The sequence below is a fragment of the Rhamphochromis longiceps genome, linkage group LG14 (assembly GCF_057381845.1).
Source record: "Rhamphochromis longiceps isolate RC_006_pf linkage group LG14, R_longiceps_female_GT1.1, whole genome shotgun sequence".
NCBI lineage: Eukaryota > Metazoa > Chordata > Actinopteri > Cichliformes > Cichlidae > Rhamphochromis > Rhamphochromis longiceps.
The window spans coordinates 12,842,652-12,862,318 of NC_140570.1; the positions used below are offsets into that span (position 1 = coordinate 12,842,652).

Consider the following 19,667-nt stretch of genomic DNA (forward strand, 5'->3'; position numbering starts at 1 on the left):
TAGCCTAACCCCAAGCCAGAGTACCCAGAGAAAACCTACGCAAACACATGGGGAGCATGCAAAATCCACAGCCAGCAGGTGGTGGAATCGAATTGAACTGCCCTGCTTGCTGTAAGGCAACAGTGCTAATCACCGCACCACCATGCTGCCAGCTCACTGGAGATTACTCCTCGTTCTTTTGGAAACAGGGACAAAACGAAAAAAAGACAACAGATAGTTAAACTTTCTGATTTAGCCCAATTATTTAGGCTAAAGCCAATAAGATAGTTACAGACTATGTTTATATGAAACATGCGTATACTTACTGCATGTGATGTATTTTAACCATACGTATTGACTTATACATATTACAGAATTTAATGTTGCGGGTCCCAAGGATGAAGACAACCGTGATAAATATGTTACCTGAAAAAGCAGGTGAAGAGCAGAGTAATGAAGACACAATGCGTCTCAGTTTTTCTCCAGTACGTGTCTGAGGAAGCAGTGGAAGGTGGGCTCCCTTACTGCTCCCCGAAACCCTGGAGCAACCACCAACATTCTGCCCCCACTGCTTTCCAACATAATATGGATTTCTATTCTTTTAAAGAAACTGAAAATGAATACATATATTAATGAAACATGTCCCATAACACGTGTTTTACACAGAATATCCCACTCTGGGATCCCACAGTAACACCAGCATAGAAGAAATGGCTTTGATTTTGCCACCCTATTTGATTTCCATGCCACCCTCTTTCAGTAGACAGGATGTGTGAAACAGGAGTATATGAACACACACACACAGTGTTAAAGGTGCTATGTTGGGTGGGTGTATCGGGGAGTTTGAGTGTACAGAATGAGTATGACTGTATGAAAACTAGAGTGCTGTTAAAATGTTTTGACTATGGTGCACTTTTTTTACTGCAATAGGAGGAGGTCTTTTTTCTTTAAAAAGACCCCCTTTCACAAGTGTAACAACTGTGATTCGGCCGGGGACATTATTTTTGGGCCCTTTCCACCTGAAGCAAAAACAGCTTCTCACAGTCTTTCTCACCCTCTCTTGCTCTCTCTCTCTTTCTCACTGTATTGGTAAAATAATGCATACCAATAATCAATACTGTCAGTAGATTCTTTCCAGCTTTTGATCAGCACCATGGACAGCAACCACAGTCAGAGGTCAGGGGAATGGACACATTTACTCACACCATCGTCTTCCACTAGGATGCCACGAGCCCTAAACAGATTTAATCTTGGTAACATAACAGAAAGACAATTGTAATGTTGATAAGCATGAAAGAGAAGAGAGAAGCCCATTAGACGCAGGTCCTCACAGATAGAATGAAAGGGAGTGATAATATAAAACAAGAGAATTCCTCACTCACAGACACACACACACTAGGAGTGAAGATTTCAACATACAAGTGGTAACAAAGTTTCGCTCCTTTACAAAAAAAACACTCACTCTTTTGTTCAGCAAAACATTGACAATCTTCCTCTTCTGAGCATCTGTTCTTTCTCCTTTGACTCACTAAACAAAATTTAAAATGCAGCTGTGCTAACTAGCTCCTAGCTGATAAACAAATTGCTTCATAGATGATACCAGCAGTCAAATATGTCAAGTACACTGTCAAGAGGACACATCCTCCAAAGTAAAGAAGTATTTGTACTTTGTTAATTCCTGCCTCTGGTAACATGTTTCTCTCAATCACAACACTTACATTATCTAAAATTAAATAAATAAACAGATAATAATAATAAGAAGAATATTCAAACCTCATTTTTTTTCTAGGTTTTAATGATAAGATACTAATAATATACCCATCGTGAAAAAAAAAGACTGATCGGATTAAAGGGGTGTGACTTGAATGAAAACTGTGATGATGGTTACAGATTGACAGAAACTGTAACATAAAGCTCCTCACACCTGTGCTCTCAGGAGCGGCCTGTTTGGTACCCTGGGTGTACACTCCCTCTGCCTTTTTTCTAAACTGAGCCTAAACTGAGCCCTGAACTCTTTCAGCTCCCAACCGGCTCTTCAGGTTGTTTTGTTGCTTTAATTTATTTATTTTTAACAACAATATAAAATGATGCACAAAAGGAATTACTAATGTAAAAGAAAACACGTGGTTTTATTTATATATGTATATATATATATAAATATATACGGTGGCCCCTAGAGACAAAGTACGTACAAACTCCAAAGCACATTTCTAGCATTAACTGAACTTCCAAAACAAGAGCTACCTAGATCGCTTAAATTACACAATTGAAAGCATATGTGTATTGTTTGTGTATTTATACACAAGCACTCACATATATATTATATTATACAATAATTATAATTATATCATATAATACAAACAACTACTATTTACATTTCAACTTTTAACTATTTAAATTTTCAGCTGTTTCCTTTTGAACAAATTTAAAACGAAACAACACAAAACACTGCAAACCACAGCGCAATTAAATATAAATTCAAATATGAAAATAAAAAGAAGATGCACATTCTCTGTCTTGTAGGCCTGCATGAATAAACTTTCTGAATCCTTTATCATCCGCAACTGAAAATAGTTGTGGATGCTCACTATACCTTTCTAATGTGACCTTGTTGCCCCTGGCTCTCTTTCTCTCGCTTTCCCTCTGACTCTGTTCCTGTGCTATTACCGCCCCTCCCCCCTCTTCCCAGCACAAAGCACAAGGCTCACGTGCTGAGTGAAGCAGAAAAAAGTGCCAGAGGGTGAGAGAAGGGGAAAAATCCACGACTCCCAATAAGGAGTCGGCTCGCGTCGTTCACTTCAAAGAATCGGCTCTTATAGCCGTTTCGTTCGCGACCGACACATCACTACGCCACTGGGTGCTCTCGTACAAGAAAATCGAGCATACCCGGTGTGTTGTTTCAGTTAGGTCAGTGTTGTTATCGAAAACATTACGTGTTTTAACACCATTCTTCACGTATTTAGAGGAGGGGGCTGCAGTAAAACTGTACCGGAAACATCAGTACATTCTTTGAGGTAAGTCTGTCCGTTATTACAGCAGCTGGACTGACAGGAAAACCTGAAAGCTTATCGCTGTCATGTGGGTGCTGTCACACAGACATTCCGCACTAACTGTTTATGTGTGTCTACAGTCATGCAGTGGAGAAAGTCCACAGGATTATACAACAGACAACAGTTTAATGTGAAAGTGAAAGTCACGGTCAGAGGGACGCTTGGCTGGTTATAATAATAAACAAGACTGCAACAAAACCCGAGGCCTGTACAAAAACCCTGATTAATGCGTCAGCGAGCTGTTCCCGACAGTGACTCTCCTTTTAGCTGCTTACATCACCAAAGTAACTTGTACTCAAAACATAAATCGGTCAGGAGCAATTTGTGTTACGAGTTTCGGTTAAAAATAGACCAGAAGCGCCATGTTTACAGTGATTCCTTTATTTGATGAAGGTTTATTTTAGGCACAGAGCCTAAAAAAGAAAGTAGTTAACGGAGAACGTTTATTCCCACGGTCGACATACCCGTTATTTCAGACTGCGGCTATATGTTTTGAATGTTCCGTATTTGTAAAGTGTAAAAGTTTCAGTATTAAGTGTTCTTGTTTTACAGGTAAGATAATGGATTGCTGTGGTCTGCTAACTCTTCAGAAGGAACCAGGTACTGATGGAAAAGAAGTTAATTAAAACAACTTCAAATGTAGATTTTGTTGTTGTTGTTGTAATGGCACATAATAATACCCTGATGTATGGTTTGTATTTATTCTAATATTATTTTTCTATCAGTTCCTCTGAAGAGCATTGAGGTGGAGCTGGAGGTGAGGGACCATGTGGCTACAGTGGTCTCCACTCTGAACTACGAGAACAAGGAGGACAAACCATTAGAGGCTGTTTTTGTCTTCCCTCTGCCTGGAGATGCTGCTGTCTGTCATTTCAGCGCTCAGATTGGACAGACGCAGATTGTAGCTGAGGTGAAGGAGAAACAGAAGGTGAGCTGGACAGTAAATATAACCTGATTATAAGTGAGCTTCAAAATAAACACAGTGAATGTCACTGGCATGTGTCACCTGTGCTTCAGGCTCGTGAGGAGTATGATGATGCTCTGAGCTCCGGTCAGCAGGCCTTCCTATTGGAGGAGAGTGATGAGAGTCCAGATATATTCTCTCTGCGTGTGGGCAGCCTTCCTCCAGGAGAGAGCGCCTCCATCAGGTTGGAGTACGTCACTGAGCTGGCTGTGCAGGCTGATGATGGTCTGAGGTTCTGTCTGCCTGGTGTGCTCAACCCTCGATACCAACCTCAGGGTAGGACAACTTCAGAATACTTGGACCAGAAATGCTTCAACTATATCAGTGAAAGTCTTGAACCACCTTCCAACCTTCACACCACTGACAGAACACACAAAAAATCCGTCTTCCAACTTTGCCAGTTACTGTAAGGTGTGAACACAGAACCAGATATGAAACTGTTGCCACATACAGGAAAACACATACTGTGAGAAAAATCTGGAAGATAATTAGGTCAAGTTTCAAGTTGATATTCTGCAAGAAAAAGGATTCACTTCTCATCACATTGTGATTACCAAATATAAAAAGCTGTGAAAAAGAAATGTTCCAGTCCAGTGAAAAGCTTTAGTGCATCCTCAGAGAAATTACAAAAAGCCCAAAAGCTGTATCTCAGATTCTACAGGCCTCAGCTAGCATATCAAATGTTAGATTTCGAGGTATTAGAATAAGACTGAACAAGTGTGGCTTATTTTTTAGGGGTTGCAGGAGAAAACTTCTTTTCTCAAAAAGAAAATGGCAGCATGGCTTTTGTTTTCAAAGTTGCACCTAAACCAATCACAAGACTTCTTGAAAGATGACAAACAAACCCAAAACTGGAGATATTTGACTGATTGACCATCACAGTCAGAGAAAACCAAACCAATCAGCACAAACACCTCATAAAACCTTGTTGGAACTGGTGTGTTTAGTTTTGACAGGACTGCATTTGTCAGATTATAATTTTTTTTGGAAGTAGGTTGATGCAGTGTGCAAACACAGACTCTCCCTCTCGTCATGATTTTATATCAGTAAATGGTTTTAAATGAGTGTGTTTATATGGAGTTTCCCTTATTTTTTTCCAAAAGTTAGATCATAAAGAGGTTTATATACTTAACACTATTTAATTCTCGCTGACATGAAATTTTATATCACCCTAACAGATTTTTTGTTTTTTCTGAAGAAGGAATAGGCAAAAAGTGATGTTTGTGTTTTGTTACCGATATGGTTCATTATTCCATCCATAGGTCATAAAAGTCAAGTTATTCCTTTTCTGTCACTTTTTCATTGTTTTGAATTAAAACAGCTGTAAAGTAGTTTTGTTTATATTGAGCAAAATGCTTATTTTCCTCATTTTATCTGTACTACCATGTGAACCAGAGAGTCTTTACAGCCTAAATTATTTGATTATATTATGCCTCATTAATTACATCATTTATAACCTGATGTTGTGTGCAGATAGTGAAGATCCATTATTCCAGGTGACTTCTGTTCCAGCCTCTCTGGTGCCCTACAGTCTGTCTTTTTCTGCCCGAGTGTCCTCTCCTCGTCCAATCTCTAAAGTAGAGTCCAACTGTTCCCTGGACCCTCTGCAGTACCTCAACACTGATCAAACCCAGGCCACGGTAGGTAGAGTGCTGATGTGTCTGCTGTGTGTGGTTGTTACTTGTTACTGATGAATAAATATGAATGTGTTTGTGGTGTGCAGGTCAAGCTGGCTGCAGGACACAAGTTTGACAGAGATGTTGAACTGCTGATTTATTACAAAGACGCCCACCAGCCCACTGCTGTGGTGGAGGCAGGACAGGCCTCTGCTGAGCCGGGTGAGTGAAAAATAAGTGAAGTCATTAGTTTGCAAATAAAAATTGTTCTTCTTCAATCTAAAAGTTAATTGTGTTGGAGCTATTACAAAATGTAAACTTGACATTTTTCTGTCCTTTTCATGTGTTTCAGGCTCTCTGATGGGTGATCCAGTGGTGATGGTGAGTCTGTACCCTGAGTTCCCCCAGTCTGTGATGTCTTCAACGGCTTCATGTGGAGAGTTTGTGTTCTTAATGGATCGATCTGGAAGTATGGACTGTGCTACGAATAACACTGAGCAGAAGGAAACTCGGATCAGCAGTGCCAAGGTATTTATGATGTGGTGTTAGTGTTACAAAATATTTCCTTAAATTGTTCCTCTCACACAGTGGCCTCATCATCTTCTCCCTCTTCCCTGAAGGACACTCTGCTGCTCCTGTTGAAGAGCTTACCAATGGGCTGCTATTTCAACATTTACAGTTTTGGGTCCAGTTATGAACACATCTTCCCGTCAGTTGTATTCATATGATCTCAGTGATATCACTGTAAATGTGTGATAAGATATCTTCCCTGCTGTTAGTCAACATGTTGCCTTTGGATGATTCTGCAAAACTCCAGGTTATGTTTGATCTCATTTGTGTGTTTGTCATGGCAGTAAGAGTGTAGAGTATGGTGAGAAGACCATGGAGGAGGCTCTGAAGAAAGTTGAGCAGATGAAGGCTGATCTTGGAGGAACAGAAATCCTGGAGTCGCTCAAACATATTTACAGCCAGCCCTGCATTCCCACTCAGCCTAGACAGGTAACACACACACACACACACACACACACACACACACACACACACACACACACACACACACACACACACACACACACACACACACACACACACTTTAATAATGTCATTCTTTAGTCTTTCTTTTTTCTCATTCATTACTCCAACATGTAAGTTAACCATGAATCAAGCCCTGTATCAGTCTCATATAATCTGCTAATTATACATGAGTTGATCTGTTGAGTGGCTCACTCTCACTCTTGCTTAAAGCTTCTTCTCTTTGTTTTTACTTGTTAAAACAGTTTACTGACTGCATACTTGATTACATATCAGAGAGTTGTGTTTCAGCTTGTGCAGTTGAAAAACTGTGTGTAAACTCTCCTCTCTAGCTGTTTGTCTTTACTGATGGAGAGGTGGGGAACACCAAAGAAGTGATCGATCTGGTGAAGAAAAATTCAGGTTCCCACAGGTAAAACAAAAAAATGTGATTATATGTGCTATATGCCAAGTGTGTCTGTTTTTAAAACAACTGCTGTATTCTCGCAAACCAGAAAAAAACAACTACATCTACACAATTCCCAGAATGTCCAACATGTCCTCTGTGTACTCAGAGAAAACTGTTGTGTTGCAGGTGTTTCTCTTTTGGGATTGGGGAAGGGGCCAGCTCTGCTCTCATCAATGGGATGGCCAAGGAAGGAGGAGGTCATGCTCAGTTCATCACAGGGACTGACAGGATGCAACCAAAAGTAAAACAATGACTCATAAGAGTTACAGCAAAAAATGATTTGTGTTTTAAAAAAAAAAAAAAATTGGACAGAAGATATGATTTCAGTTTTTGTACTCATCAGGTGATGCAGTCACTGCATTTTTCTCTGCAACCAGCAGTGGAAGATGTTTCTGTTACATGGGATTTACCAAAGGGATCCACTATCACTGTACTCTCTCCACCAATCACATCACTTTTCCAGGGTCAAAGGTCACTAATTTATGCCCAGCTCACTGGACAGGTAGGAGCAGCATCTTCTCACAGTGTAGATCTCTGTGTTTATGCTTGTCATGTTTTGAAAAGATAAAATTGATTTGACACCGTAATTCTGTGTCAGAGCTCAGAGGCAGCAGAGGGCTGTGTGACGCTGAAGTACAGCCTGGCAGGTCATCCCTCTGAGAACCAGCTGCACTTCAGTCTCAGACCTGCAGCAGACTCTGGGTAAATGAGCTGTTAATCTACTGGATTTATTAGATAATAACTTTACAATAGTTCACTTTGCATGTAACATGATAATTACATGGTAATTGTGACCATGTCACCATACCAATATTTTCTCTTGTCTGTAGCTTAATAGTCCACAGGTTAGCTGCTCGGACTCTTATTTGCTTGCTAGAGATGGAAGCAGAAAACAATGAGGAAAAAGAAGAAGTAAAGAAGAAGGTGGTGCAGCTGAGTGTCCAATCAGGAGTGAGCAGTTCTTTCACTGCTTTCATTGTTGTCAATACAGACAACAACAAGGAGATTCAAGGACCTATTCTGCACCGAGATATTCCAAGTAACATGAATAATTAGCAATCCTATCTACTTCATATTGTTCTTGGGGCATTCTTATCTTATCTTATCCTATCTTATCAGTGCCTGATGTCTATCGTTCCTGTACTTCGTTTGGTGAGTACAAGGTTTTTTACCATTGCAAACACAGTACAAGTACTTCTACACACACACACACACACACACAGTACTCATGAAGTGTTAGACGCATACGTGTGTGTGTGTGTGTAAAATCCCCCTCTCGCCCCTGTTGGTGGTTCTGAAAGATAGGTTCATGGTGAAGCTGAGAAACGTGACCTCAGTGACTGATTATCAAGATTACATGAAGTACACTCTGAGGGTCTATTAGAAGATACGAATGCAGCAGTGCAGACAATGCCTATTGTGACCATCACTGAAATCAACTAAATGATCTACACCACGGCAGCAGTTATCGGTGAGATGGTTGTCTACAAGATGAATAGCCACCAGGAGCAGTACATGTACCAGAAGTCTAGAGGCCAAGATCAAGGCATTATGGAGGGAACTAATCCAACTATCAGAGCTGCAGAAAGATGTGATGAAGACAGGGATGCCTAAGTAGTATAGCAAGCTGTCCATACCTGATGCCTTGGAAATTGCTGACCAAAGACAGAGCTATTATATTATTATGTTAGATTTATAGGACTTAGTATAATAACCATGGTAATCGGAGCACTCAGTGCAGTGACCCCCAAGATAGGTGAGTGGCTCCAGCAGATCCCAGGAACATTATTTGAGCTCTCTGTCCAGAAGAGCACAGTCCTGGGAACAGCAAAGATACTATGTAAAGCACCTGAGCTTGAAGGCTAGACTGCCCTCAAAACTAGTGGGGAATTTATATGTATATTACATAAAAAAGAGAAGCTCTATATTTGGAGACATCAAATGGCATTTTCAATTTACCCTATTTGGTGCTTAAATCTTTGTTTTAAATCTTATCTTATCTTATTAGTGGCTGCACACTAGGGCTGCCACAAACAATTATTTTGATAGTCGACTAGTCACCGATTATTTTTGCGATTAGTCGACTAATCAGATCATCATCCATTGGACGTAAAACTACAGCTTATTGCACCAGCAGCATCTGCTCTTATATAACTATCATTAGCTTACAGCTTTGAGTGCTTAAGGTCTGTGCTAACTAAAAATAAAGACAAGATGATAGTTTGTTAAATTTTAATGAAATTTGCAGATTGTTTCGGTGAAGTTTAATAAACTCCTTGCTATCTAAAATATAACAGGACACCGGAGTATATTCTCGAGTATCTCACACTTCTGATAATCAGTTGTCTGCTTGACGTTTATTCAGCTGTGTAAAACTATAACTTGAACCTCAGCCAAACCGATTTACTCAGGAACAAATAAAATACAAAAAAAAAGCCAAACAATAACATTTTAAAGTTATCTAAGTGACTTATGTATGTTTAACCTGAGTAGTGAAAGACGGCGGTGGGTTTGAAAACGATTTGCAGGGAGTCCGGTGTTCTCACAGGCTCTAGTGAGCCTTGCCCCCCCGCTAGCTATCGAGCTGGTGGGTAACAGACGTCTCCGAAAACGTCGGAGCGCTTTTGAAAATATGTGGTGTCTTGATAAACTGAGCAGATATATGTTAAACGTTTATTTTGTGACCCAGAAAGAATAATAAGAGTAATAATAAAACTAACTAGCTGCCGCCATTGTTGGAAACTGAGCTGGGCTGCGCTATGAATTCTGGGACACAGCTTCTTCTTCTTTGGGGTTTAACGGCAGCTGGCATCCTTGTACATGCAGTGCTGCCATCTTTTGTTTCAGTCCGTTATTACACTCTTAAATCCTACTACTCATTCCTGCGTCTTTTGTGATCTTACAAAGCTTCAAACGACGCGCTGACTATTAAATTACTCGTCAACGATTTTGATAGTCAACGTAATCGTGACTAGTCGACTAATTGTGGCAGCCCTACCGCACACTATCGTTCCCCTGTTTCGCTCGGGGAGTTCAAGGTTTTTTACCATTGCAAACACAGTACAAGTACTTCTACACACACACATACACACACACACGTGTGTGTAAAATTGGCTGGCTGAAGAAGCTGACTGCACTCCATGTGCGTCTGGCTGCACAAATGAACCAGCTACTAGTCAATGACACTTGTAATGGCTAAACAAAGGCCTGATTCCCAAGGACCCCCAGGAGAAACCAGTCCCATCCAACTACTGGCCGTTAACCTGCCTCAGTACCACATGGAAGCTCCTGTCAGGCATCATAGTGGCAAAGATGAATAGGAACATGGATCAATACATGAGTGGGGCACAAAAAGGAATAGACAGGAATACCAGAGGAGCGAAACACCAGCTACTGGTTGACAGAGCAGTCACCCGAGACTGCAACACTAGGCTTATCAACATGTGCACTGCCTGGATTGATTATAAGAAGGCCTATGACGCGATGCCCCACAGCTGGATCCTGTAATGCCTAGATCTATACAAGCTCAACAGGACCCTAAGAGCCTTCATCAGAAACTCAATAGGGATGTGGTGTACAACAGTAGAGGCCAACTTCAAGCCCAAAGCACAAGTCACCAACAAGTGTGGGATCTACCAAAGAGATGCACTGTTCCTACTACTTTTCTGCATACGCCTGAACACCCTCAGTGAGATCATTGACAAGACTGGCTGGATACCGACTATGGAACAGAGCAATCGTCACACCACCTCCTGTACATGGATGACATCAAGCTGTATGCCAAGAGTGAACGTGACATTGATTCACCAATCACCAGGGTATACAGTAATGACATTGAAATGTCATTTGGATTTGAGAGGTGTAGTCAGATAGTAAAGAAGACTGATTGGATCAAACTATGAGAATGCAACATTGCAAATACCTGGAAATCCCACAGGCAAATGGCAACCGTATAGAGGATGAATTCATTTGAATACTGTATGCAAATAGCTGCAGTATTTGCTGTGACAGCCTTTGTAATGTGCTGTGTTACAAAGTGAAGTCTTCACCTGATAACCTCAACCTGTTTAAGGTTGATTTATACATTTTAAAGATCAACGGTGTGGTAATGCCAGGTTTTATTTCTCTCTTATATGTTCACCCTCAACCTGACTTTTTTTTTTCATAGCGGTCAGGGCTGCTCCATCCACGATTAGTAAGTAGAAGCTGAGTGACAACACACATCTACACACATGTGCATTTCTAAAATAAAAACAAAGAAACCAACATATTTGTATTTGAAATGTTAAATGTCAAACATTCACTGCACAGTTGCTGCAGTATTTATTTTCCCAGTTGTTGTATTTGGGGTATTTTTTACTACCATTTATGATAAGTTGCAGGTCATGATAATGACCTCAGAAGCCATAAACGTACTGATCTAAACAGCAAATGAAATGTCTAATTTTCCCAACATTTCCATATTAGCGTCATAATCAAGCTGCAATTCCTTCCTGTGAAACTAACTTTTTTGAATTATTAAATAATTAGAAATGTAATATATTAAATATGTGATCATGTAGTTCCTTCCATAAAGAGCCATTTTCTTCTCTACTGCACAAAAGAGTAAAAATAATGAAAAAGACCCTTTAAATGAGCCAATGTGTCTGAACTTGAATGATTAAATATAGGTGGTGTTTATCAACATGTAGATTTAAATACAGTTTAAATATTGTGGTAATATTCTAACCTGCTGTAAGACTCTCGGAAGCCAGAAACGTAGTATGATGTGGAGACAGACATTCTGCTCTTAAATTTATCATCGTACTCTTTTTATTCACATTCATCTGTCTGACAAAAACAGATTAATATTTCATCTTAACATGTAATGAGTCAGGTTCAGACGATCCAAAAGCAATAAATGACATTGACTTTAAAATATTTGTTACAAGAAATCAAGATTCTGATTAGAAAGGTGACAGTGATGAACATTTACATACTTTTATACTATTGTTTTGTATTTGTATATCAACAAATCAGTAAGTTAGTGTTCCTTAACAAATTCTTAAGAAATGTACTGACTCTATTTTACGTTATAGTGTGTGACTCCGCGGCGATGTTTGAGGAAATTGAAGCAGGTAAGTAAAACCTAAATGACACATCTGTACATCTATGTAAATGTGTAGCTGTTTGTAGAAGGGACCGGGCCCATCCAACTACTGGACATAACCTGCATTCCTACCACATGGAAGCTTCTGTTCAGGCATCATAGCGGCAAAGATGAGTAGGCACATGGCTCAGATCAACAGGACCCTAAGAGCCTTCATCAGGAACTCTATGTGGATGTGGCGAACAACACTAGAGACTAACTTCAAGCCAATAGCACAAGTCACCATCAGGTGCGGGATCTACCAAGGAGATGGATGATCTGTCCCCACTGCTGTTCAGCTTAGACCTGAACCCCCTCAGTGAGATCACTGACAAGACTGGTTACAGATACCGACTACAGAATGGAGCAGTTGTCAGCCACCTCCTGTGCATGGATCACATCAAGCTGTATGCCTAGAGTGAACGAGATATCAATTCACTGATCCACACCACCAAGATATACAGCAATGACAGAGGAATTTCATTTGGACTGGAGAAGTGTAATCAGATGACAACAAAGAGAGGGAAGGTAGTCAGAACTGAGGGGATCGAACTACAAGAAGTCAACATTGCAGACATAGAGGACAGGTACAAGTACCTGGGGATCCCACAGGCAAATGGGAGCCGTGGAGAGGCTGCTAGGAAAGCTGAAACCACCAAGTACCTGCAGAGGGTCAGTCAAGTCCTGAAGAGTCAACTAAATGGTAAGAACAAGATCCAGGCTATCAACACCTAGGCCTTGACGGTCATCGGGTACCTTGCTGGGATAATAAGTTGGCCAAAGAAGGATATAGAAGCCACTGACATCAAGACCAGGAAACTCCTGACCCTGCATGGATGGTTCTGACCCCAAGTTCAGCACCCTGAGGCTGTATGCTAAGCGGAAGGAAGGAGGCAGGGGACTGTTGAGTGTCAGTACCACAGTCCAGGATAAGACAACGAACATCCACGAGTACACCAAGAAGATGGCCAAAACCAACCATGTGCTCAGTGAATACCTCAGGCAGCAGAAACCAAAGAAAGAGGAGGAACTATCATGGAAGGACAGTCCCCTGCACAGTATGAACAACTGGCAGATAGAGGAAGTGGCTGACATCGAAATCAGGCACTTCTACGAGGGGCTGGACAAAGCTGGACTGAAAGACAGCACAGAGGCACTAATCATGGCACCACAGGAACAAGTTCTGAGCACAAGATCCATAGAGGCTGGGGTCTATCACACCAGGAAAACCCCAGTTACAGGCTGTGTAAGGATGTGTAAAGATTGATTTTCTCTCAAATAGTTTAATTAAAGCATTAATTTATTATTTTTAACTGGCTATTAGAGATTTTATCTGCAAATAACTATTTTGTTGTAAAGTATATAGGATGATTTTAAACATTTCAGTACTGCCTAGGGTTGGTTTTGTCTTCTAGTAGTTAGTCAGTATTGGGATTACTGCAAGTTAATTGAGTTACACTTGTGACGGTGGACACAGACAGATTTAGTCTGGCATGCTACACATGAGCAATTAAGATAATTCAATTCCAGTCAGACAAGTGCAATGAGATTGCACATCAGTTAACCTTGCTACTGAATTTAGTGTGCAATGAAAGATACATGTTTTAATTTTGTTTGCATTTGGATTAGAATTATAGAACTAAGAATATCTGGTGTGCTTACTGTTGTGTTTCCTTTGAAAAAACAGAAGACAGATGTCTCATGGATTTTTGCTGTTTGTACAGCATGGATGGAGGTATCTGTTTTGACTTCTTTTTTATGTATAATTGGTGCTTTTGTACTCTTAATTGTTGTTTTTAGTGTGTGGCAAACTATAAAAGAGACAGCCAGCGTGGTTCATTTTTCCTAATAATAAACAGAAACATCATAGGTAGCCCCCCGGTAGCCTATTGCAGCATTGCTAAGCGATTGTTCAAAGTCATCTGCTTCAGCCCAAACTTATGAGCTTTATCATAAAGGAATGTTTTCACTGAAAGTTCTCCTCACTCTATATGAAGGAAAGGATTTTAAATTAAATTCTGAAGACAATGAATAGAAGATAATATGAGAGAAATATGCTCTGTCTTTCATAGTTCCTGTTTGTACTCTCACTGCAACGTTCTGGATCAACTGAGGATTTTTCAGACATTTTTAAAAGTGATCTACAATAATGAATTACAATAGTGTAGCCTAGAAGTAATAAATACATAAACTAATTTTTTAGTATCACTCTTACACATAATGTTTTTGTTTGTTAGACACATTGCAATAAGGCAGTCCTACATATTTGATTAATATGTGCATTGAAGGACATATCCTGGTAAAATTTCCCACACTTTACTGGAAGCCAAGTTAATACCATCAAAATAAGTGTCTGGTTAGACACCATGTTTCTAGGTTTTTTAGGACTTATTAAAAGTTACCTAGACCTTAATATCTGTAAGACATTTCTGTAGTTAAACTAGTTGATTTGTGTCTTCTGATTTCATGGTTAATAAAGCTGAGGGTCATCTGCAAAGTGATAAAAATGTATTAATTGTTTTCTAATAATTCTGCCTAAAGGAAGCAAGTATTACGCAAAAAGTATTGGTCCCAGGACAGAACCTGGTAGAATTCAGTAATTAAGTTGTGCATGTCAAGAAGACTCATCATTTACAATCACAAATTAGAATCTGTTAGATACATGTGGATACATATGATTCAAACTACTGTAGTGCACTTCCTTTAATATGTGTACTGTTATGATCAATAGTATTGAACGCTACACTTAAGTCTAGCAGAACAAAGAGGAGTCCACTGTCAGATGCCATAACTAAATTCAATTTGATTTTATTTATATAAGGCCAAATCATAACAACAGTTGCCGCAAGGTGTTTTATAATGTAAGGTACAATAATACAAAAAAATCCAGAGAAAACTCCCAATAATCATATTACCCCATATAAGGAAGCGCTTTGGTGACAGTGGGAAAGAAAAACTCCATATTAACAGGAAGAAACTTCCAGCAGACCCAGGCTCATGAAGGTGTCACCATCTGCTGCGACAGTCTGGAGTGAGGGTAGGAAGACAGGACAAAGACACGCTGTGGAAGAGAGCCAGAGAGGAAGAATAATTCAATGCAGAGAGGTGTATAAACACATAGGGAGTGAAAAGGGTGACTGAAGAAGAAATACTCAATGCATAATGGGAATCTCCCAGCAGCCTAGACATATTGTAGCATAACTAAGGGAGGATTCAGGGTCACCTGATCCAGCGCTAACTATATGCTTTATCAAAAAGGAAAGGTTTAAGCCTAATCCTAAATGTAGGGAGGGTGTGTGTCTCCCAAATCCAAACTGGGAACTGATTCCACGAGAAAAGAAATCATCAAATATCCAAAAAGCTATGAAATATATCTGGTTGTCAAAGCTGACGTCTTTTGTTAAATGTTGTTCTTTTAATTGCCCAATTAGAAATAATAACAACTCTAAATATGACACATATATTGCAACATGTGGAACCAAATCATTAGAACTATTTTCTTACTTAACTCAGCACATTATTTTAAATATTGCTTTCAATTCCACCCAGGAAGGGCATTTTATTATGTAACTTTTCCTCTAAATTTTCCTCTTCACAACTGCCGGATGAAGAATTTCCACCTGCTAAGAAGCCACTCAGAGACCCTTTGCTACAGTTAGTCTCCCTCCAGAAGGCGTCTGGCTGCTGGCTGCTTGATCCAGGTCTGGCTGCTGCACTGAGAAAGACCAACGAGGAGGTGGAAAAGTCAAAGCCTGAAAAGGTGGGCTATTAAATAAATAATAACACAGTAATAGTGGGTGTTTGTAACGTATTCATTAAAATGGTTTCAAAAGTGAATTTTCAAAATTACACACTCATGTTAACGAACATCTGCATGCTGCCTCACTTAATTTAATATTTAACTACATGGCTTCTGATTCTATACGCTAGGCCAGCAGTGAAGTGTGGGCCACCATTCTGGCTCTGATCTGGCTTCATGGTTTCAAGATGGATGCAAAGGACGAGTGGGAGCTTCTGGCTGCAAAGGCTGTATCATGGCTCAGTGCGCAAAAAGGTGATGGTTATACTGAGTTGCTACAGTCGGTCAGTTATTAAGATGCTAATTGAATATTTTATTTTGTGTTTCCTTTTTTTTTTTCCAGCACCGTCTGTGACAGAGTGTGTGGAAGCCGGAAATATATTGTTGGGTTGCAGTGTGCAAAAAACTGCCCTTGGCCTCTGAGTTTTTTATAAACTAACAACTTCTTTACGATTCATCAGAGGTGTGGACTCGAGTCACATGACTTGGACTCGAGTCAGACTCGAGTCATTAATTTTATGACTTTAGACTTGACTTGAAAAAATGTTCTAAGACTTGTGACTTGACTTGGACTTTTACACCAATGACTTGGGACTTGAATTGGACTTGAACCGGTTTACTTGAAAAGACTTGATATTTCACCCCAAATATAAAATTTAACATGCATATTATATAGAGATTGAAAATGTGACGTCATTCACGGGTAGAACCGCAAAGGATTCTGGGAACTCGTGGCAAGCGGTACTAGCGCACGCAGGCTTTCAATTAAAATCAGTCACACAGCGATAAAAAGAAACACAAAAATGTCAAGAAGCCGTTGTATTATTAACTGCAATAGCCGGTCGCATGACAGCCACGGGAAGCCGACGGGTAAAGAGATCGGTTGTTATCGGATTACGTCGTGGAAGAGAAATTGTTCGAGCCATGTTTCCGAAGTAACAAAGAGGCAACTGGATTGCAGCCATTCAAAGATCAAATATAACGTCCTAGAACACTCCAGCTCACAGGTTAGTCTGCTCCAAGCATTTACACAAAGGTCAGTCTGCTGTTGTAGTTAATGCGTCATTTTCATAACATAATTGGTGATATAGGTTACAAGCAAGTCTGGCGCTGAACAGAAATTGTCGCGCTATGCTCCTTTATTTATTGTGCATAAATAGTAAATTATCCTGACACAATATTGCGTTTCGCTTCTGTTATTATGGTACATTGACAAAAACACATACTTTTATTCACAGGATAAAACAGTTTTTTTGTATCACTAATTGCCCAGTACGATTACAGCATACAATATTATTGTCACTGCTACATTTCTGTGATGCTACCAGAAATTATTTCCACTACTAATTAATTACCATTGAGCTCAAAGGTCCTATTAATAAACGGTTAACAAATGTGTATTTATGACGACGATTTGTGAGACTGGTAAACTTATGATACGTACGATGGTCTTTCGTTCTACACGGTGCATTTCAAGGTCCTGCACCCATCCGTCGGTAAACTGTACCTGGGCTTGTTGCAGTGACCGGAAGTTACTAAACTTCATGAGTGTATGCACTCACTCCAAGAACCGTATAATTATAAATATGCATATAAATATGCTAAGATGAGATAGCTGACTTCATCTAACTAGCAAATGTTTTCCAGGCTACGTTGGTGATACAGTTTTTTTTAATGTGTATGATATTTTTGTCATGCGATTTTAAAGCTGGTCCTACAACCGCATCCAAGAATGACATGCAGCTTATCTCAACTGTCGGTGAAAATTATTCTTGGAGCTAGGTTTAATTGAGCTGCATTTTAAAGAGGTGCAATTTCACAATTTGTGTATATTTTCTAAGTTCACTATTTTGTCATGTGTTGAGAAAAACACAGATTTTAAAATTACATGGTCTAATATTTACATTTAGCATATAACTGCAACATTATTTTTTCATTTGTTTTTTTTAAAGACTCGAAAGGACTTGAAATTCAAAGTTTCAGACTTGTGACTTGACTCGGACTTTTACACCAGTGACTTGAGACTCGACTCTGACTTGCCTGACATTACTTGAGACTTGACTTGAGACTTGAGGATAAAGACTTGAGACTTACTTGAGACTTGCAAAACAATGACTTGGTCCCACCTCTGCGATTCATACACAGAAGCAGATTTACTTCATACTTCATCCACATTGATCTTTGCATCGTCCAACTTTATTATCTAATGTGCCTTATTTTATGCTGCATGTGTCCAAAGTCAGCTTTGTAAGAGTACCAGAGATTATTGCTTTTGTATTCTAACTTTAATGTTACTGTTTGCTTGAAAGCATCAAATATTAAACAAATAACAACACACATGAGTTTGGACCCATCATTCCTTCTAATGAGTCACCATGAAAAAAATAAATAATTAAATTTTAAAATATTTAAAAAGACCAACACACCTGGCCAGTTCTGTCTTTCAACACATTTTTTTAATCATGGTTGAGGAAAATATGCAGCTTAAATTCAAAGTCATAGTGAAGCAAAATTCTTCCTTATTCCAATGCATAGCTTTCATTTTTTAATTCATGTCATGTAAGTAAACAGCTGGACATAATTTCCACTAACAAATGAGACCTCATCATCAGCCATGTCTCACAGCGAGTGAAATCAAGGCCAGCAGAGGGAATGCATAGCTAGATTTGTTCTGCAGTCATGAGCCATCCATCACATACTCTTAATACAACCACAAACAAACTATAACTTGTTCATCTGAGTAATGGCTGCTACAACAAAGCTATTTTTAAACCTCCATGTTTTACATTTTGAAACCAGGAACCTTTGCCCAGAAGGTAGAAACTGAAACTCACTATGCAACAGGTGTGAGCCATCAAGACAAATCAAACCAGCAAACTGCTGTAACGGTCTGGTGTACAGGGATGCTCGGCTCAGCTGTGGATCAGCCTGCTCAACCACTTAACAATTTGATCGAGTGAGTTTCTGATTTTTACAGATAAGTATCCAACCAATGACCTTAAATAAAGATCAAACGGATTCAATGAAAGCGCACTAAAATAAACTCATCACGGTTGTATCAATGTGGAAATGAGATCAGAACATGGTTTCTTAACGGAGGGCTGCAGGCCTGGACTGGGACAAAAAAATCAGCCCTGATATTTTAGGTCCAGGCGTTACCATGTTCAGTCCAAAGTGAAAAAAACAAAAAACAGATGTGACACGTGTAATGTGATCATCAGAGAATATGATTTTTATAAAACATTTATTATTATTTTATAAAGTTTTTCTTACACTGTGCTTAGCTCCTTGATGAATGTGTAATCACATGTCTTTGATAAATAAAATATTTAATCTTGGATTTGTGTAATTTGTGGCTATTGAATAAAAGTTAGTCATGTATCCACTGATAAAAACAGATGGCTGAAAGAAATGTTTGATGTAAAAAGGAAACACAGTGTTGTGCTGTTGAACTGTGAGTTTCTAAATTACCAATGTTTAAATGCCGAGAGGAGACTAGCAGCCCTGAGTCTGCATGTAAAACATTAAACTCCATAGCAGTGATACCTGTTCTTACACAGGTATGCCTATTCTTTCTTATGGGACTTTACTGTCCCAATGAAACAAGAAGATCTTGTTTTAAAGTACATTTTTTGCCATCCCGTAATCTCA

The 19,667-nt window shown here is 39.4% G+C and overlaps 1 protein-coding gene across 2 annotated transcripts; it reads left to right on the top strand.

The window, feature by feature from the left end:
- Positions 1–2,847: 2,847 nt before the first annotated feature.
- Positions 2,848–18,725, top strand: LOC146653730 (von Willebrand factor A domain-containing protein 5A-like). Of its 2 annotated transcripts, XM_085381032.1 has the most exons (21): positions 2,848–2,993; positions 3,582–3,629; positions 3,755–3,957; positions 4,047–4,269; positions 5,467–5,633; positions 5,717–5,831; positions 5,962–6,137; positions 6,230–6,318; positions 6,464–6,608; positions 6,974–7,053; positions 7,216–7,330; positions 7,433–7,591; positions 7,688–7,791; positions 7,920–8,128; positions 8,209–8,241; positions 11,258–11,284; positions 12,168–12,206; positions 13,905–13,952; positions 15,829–15,977; positions 16,148–16,271; positions 16,360–18,725. In XM_085381032.1, the coding sequence occupies exons 2-21, from the start codon at positions 3,590–3,592 to the stop codon at positions 16,437–16,439; spliced, it is 2,325 nt and encodes a 774-aa protein (XP_085237158.1). In that variant the 5' UTR covers positions 2,848–2,993; positions 3,582–3,589; the 3' UTR covers positions 16,440–18,725. The 2 variants fall into 2 exon arrangements, 1 of the variants encoding a protein (XP_085237158.1); XR_014907367.1 differs by lacking the exons at positions 16,148–16,271; positions 16,360–18,725 and having other exon boundaries at positions 8,209–13,463; positions 15,829–15,883.
- The last annotated feature ends 942 nt before the right edge of the window (positions 18,726–19,667 follow it).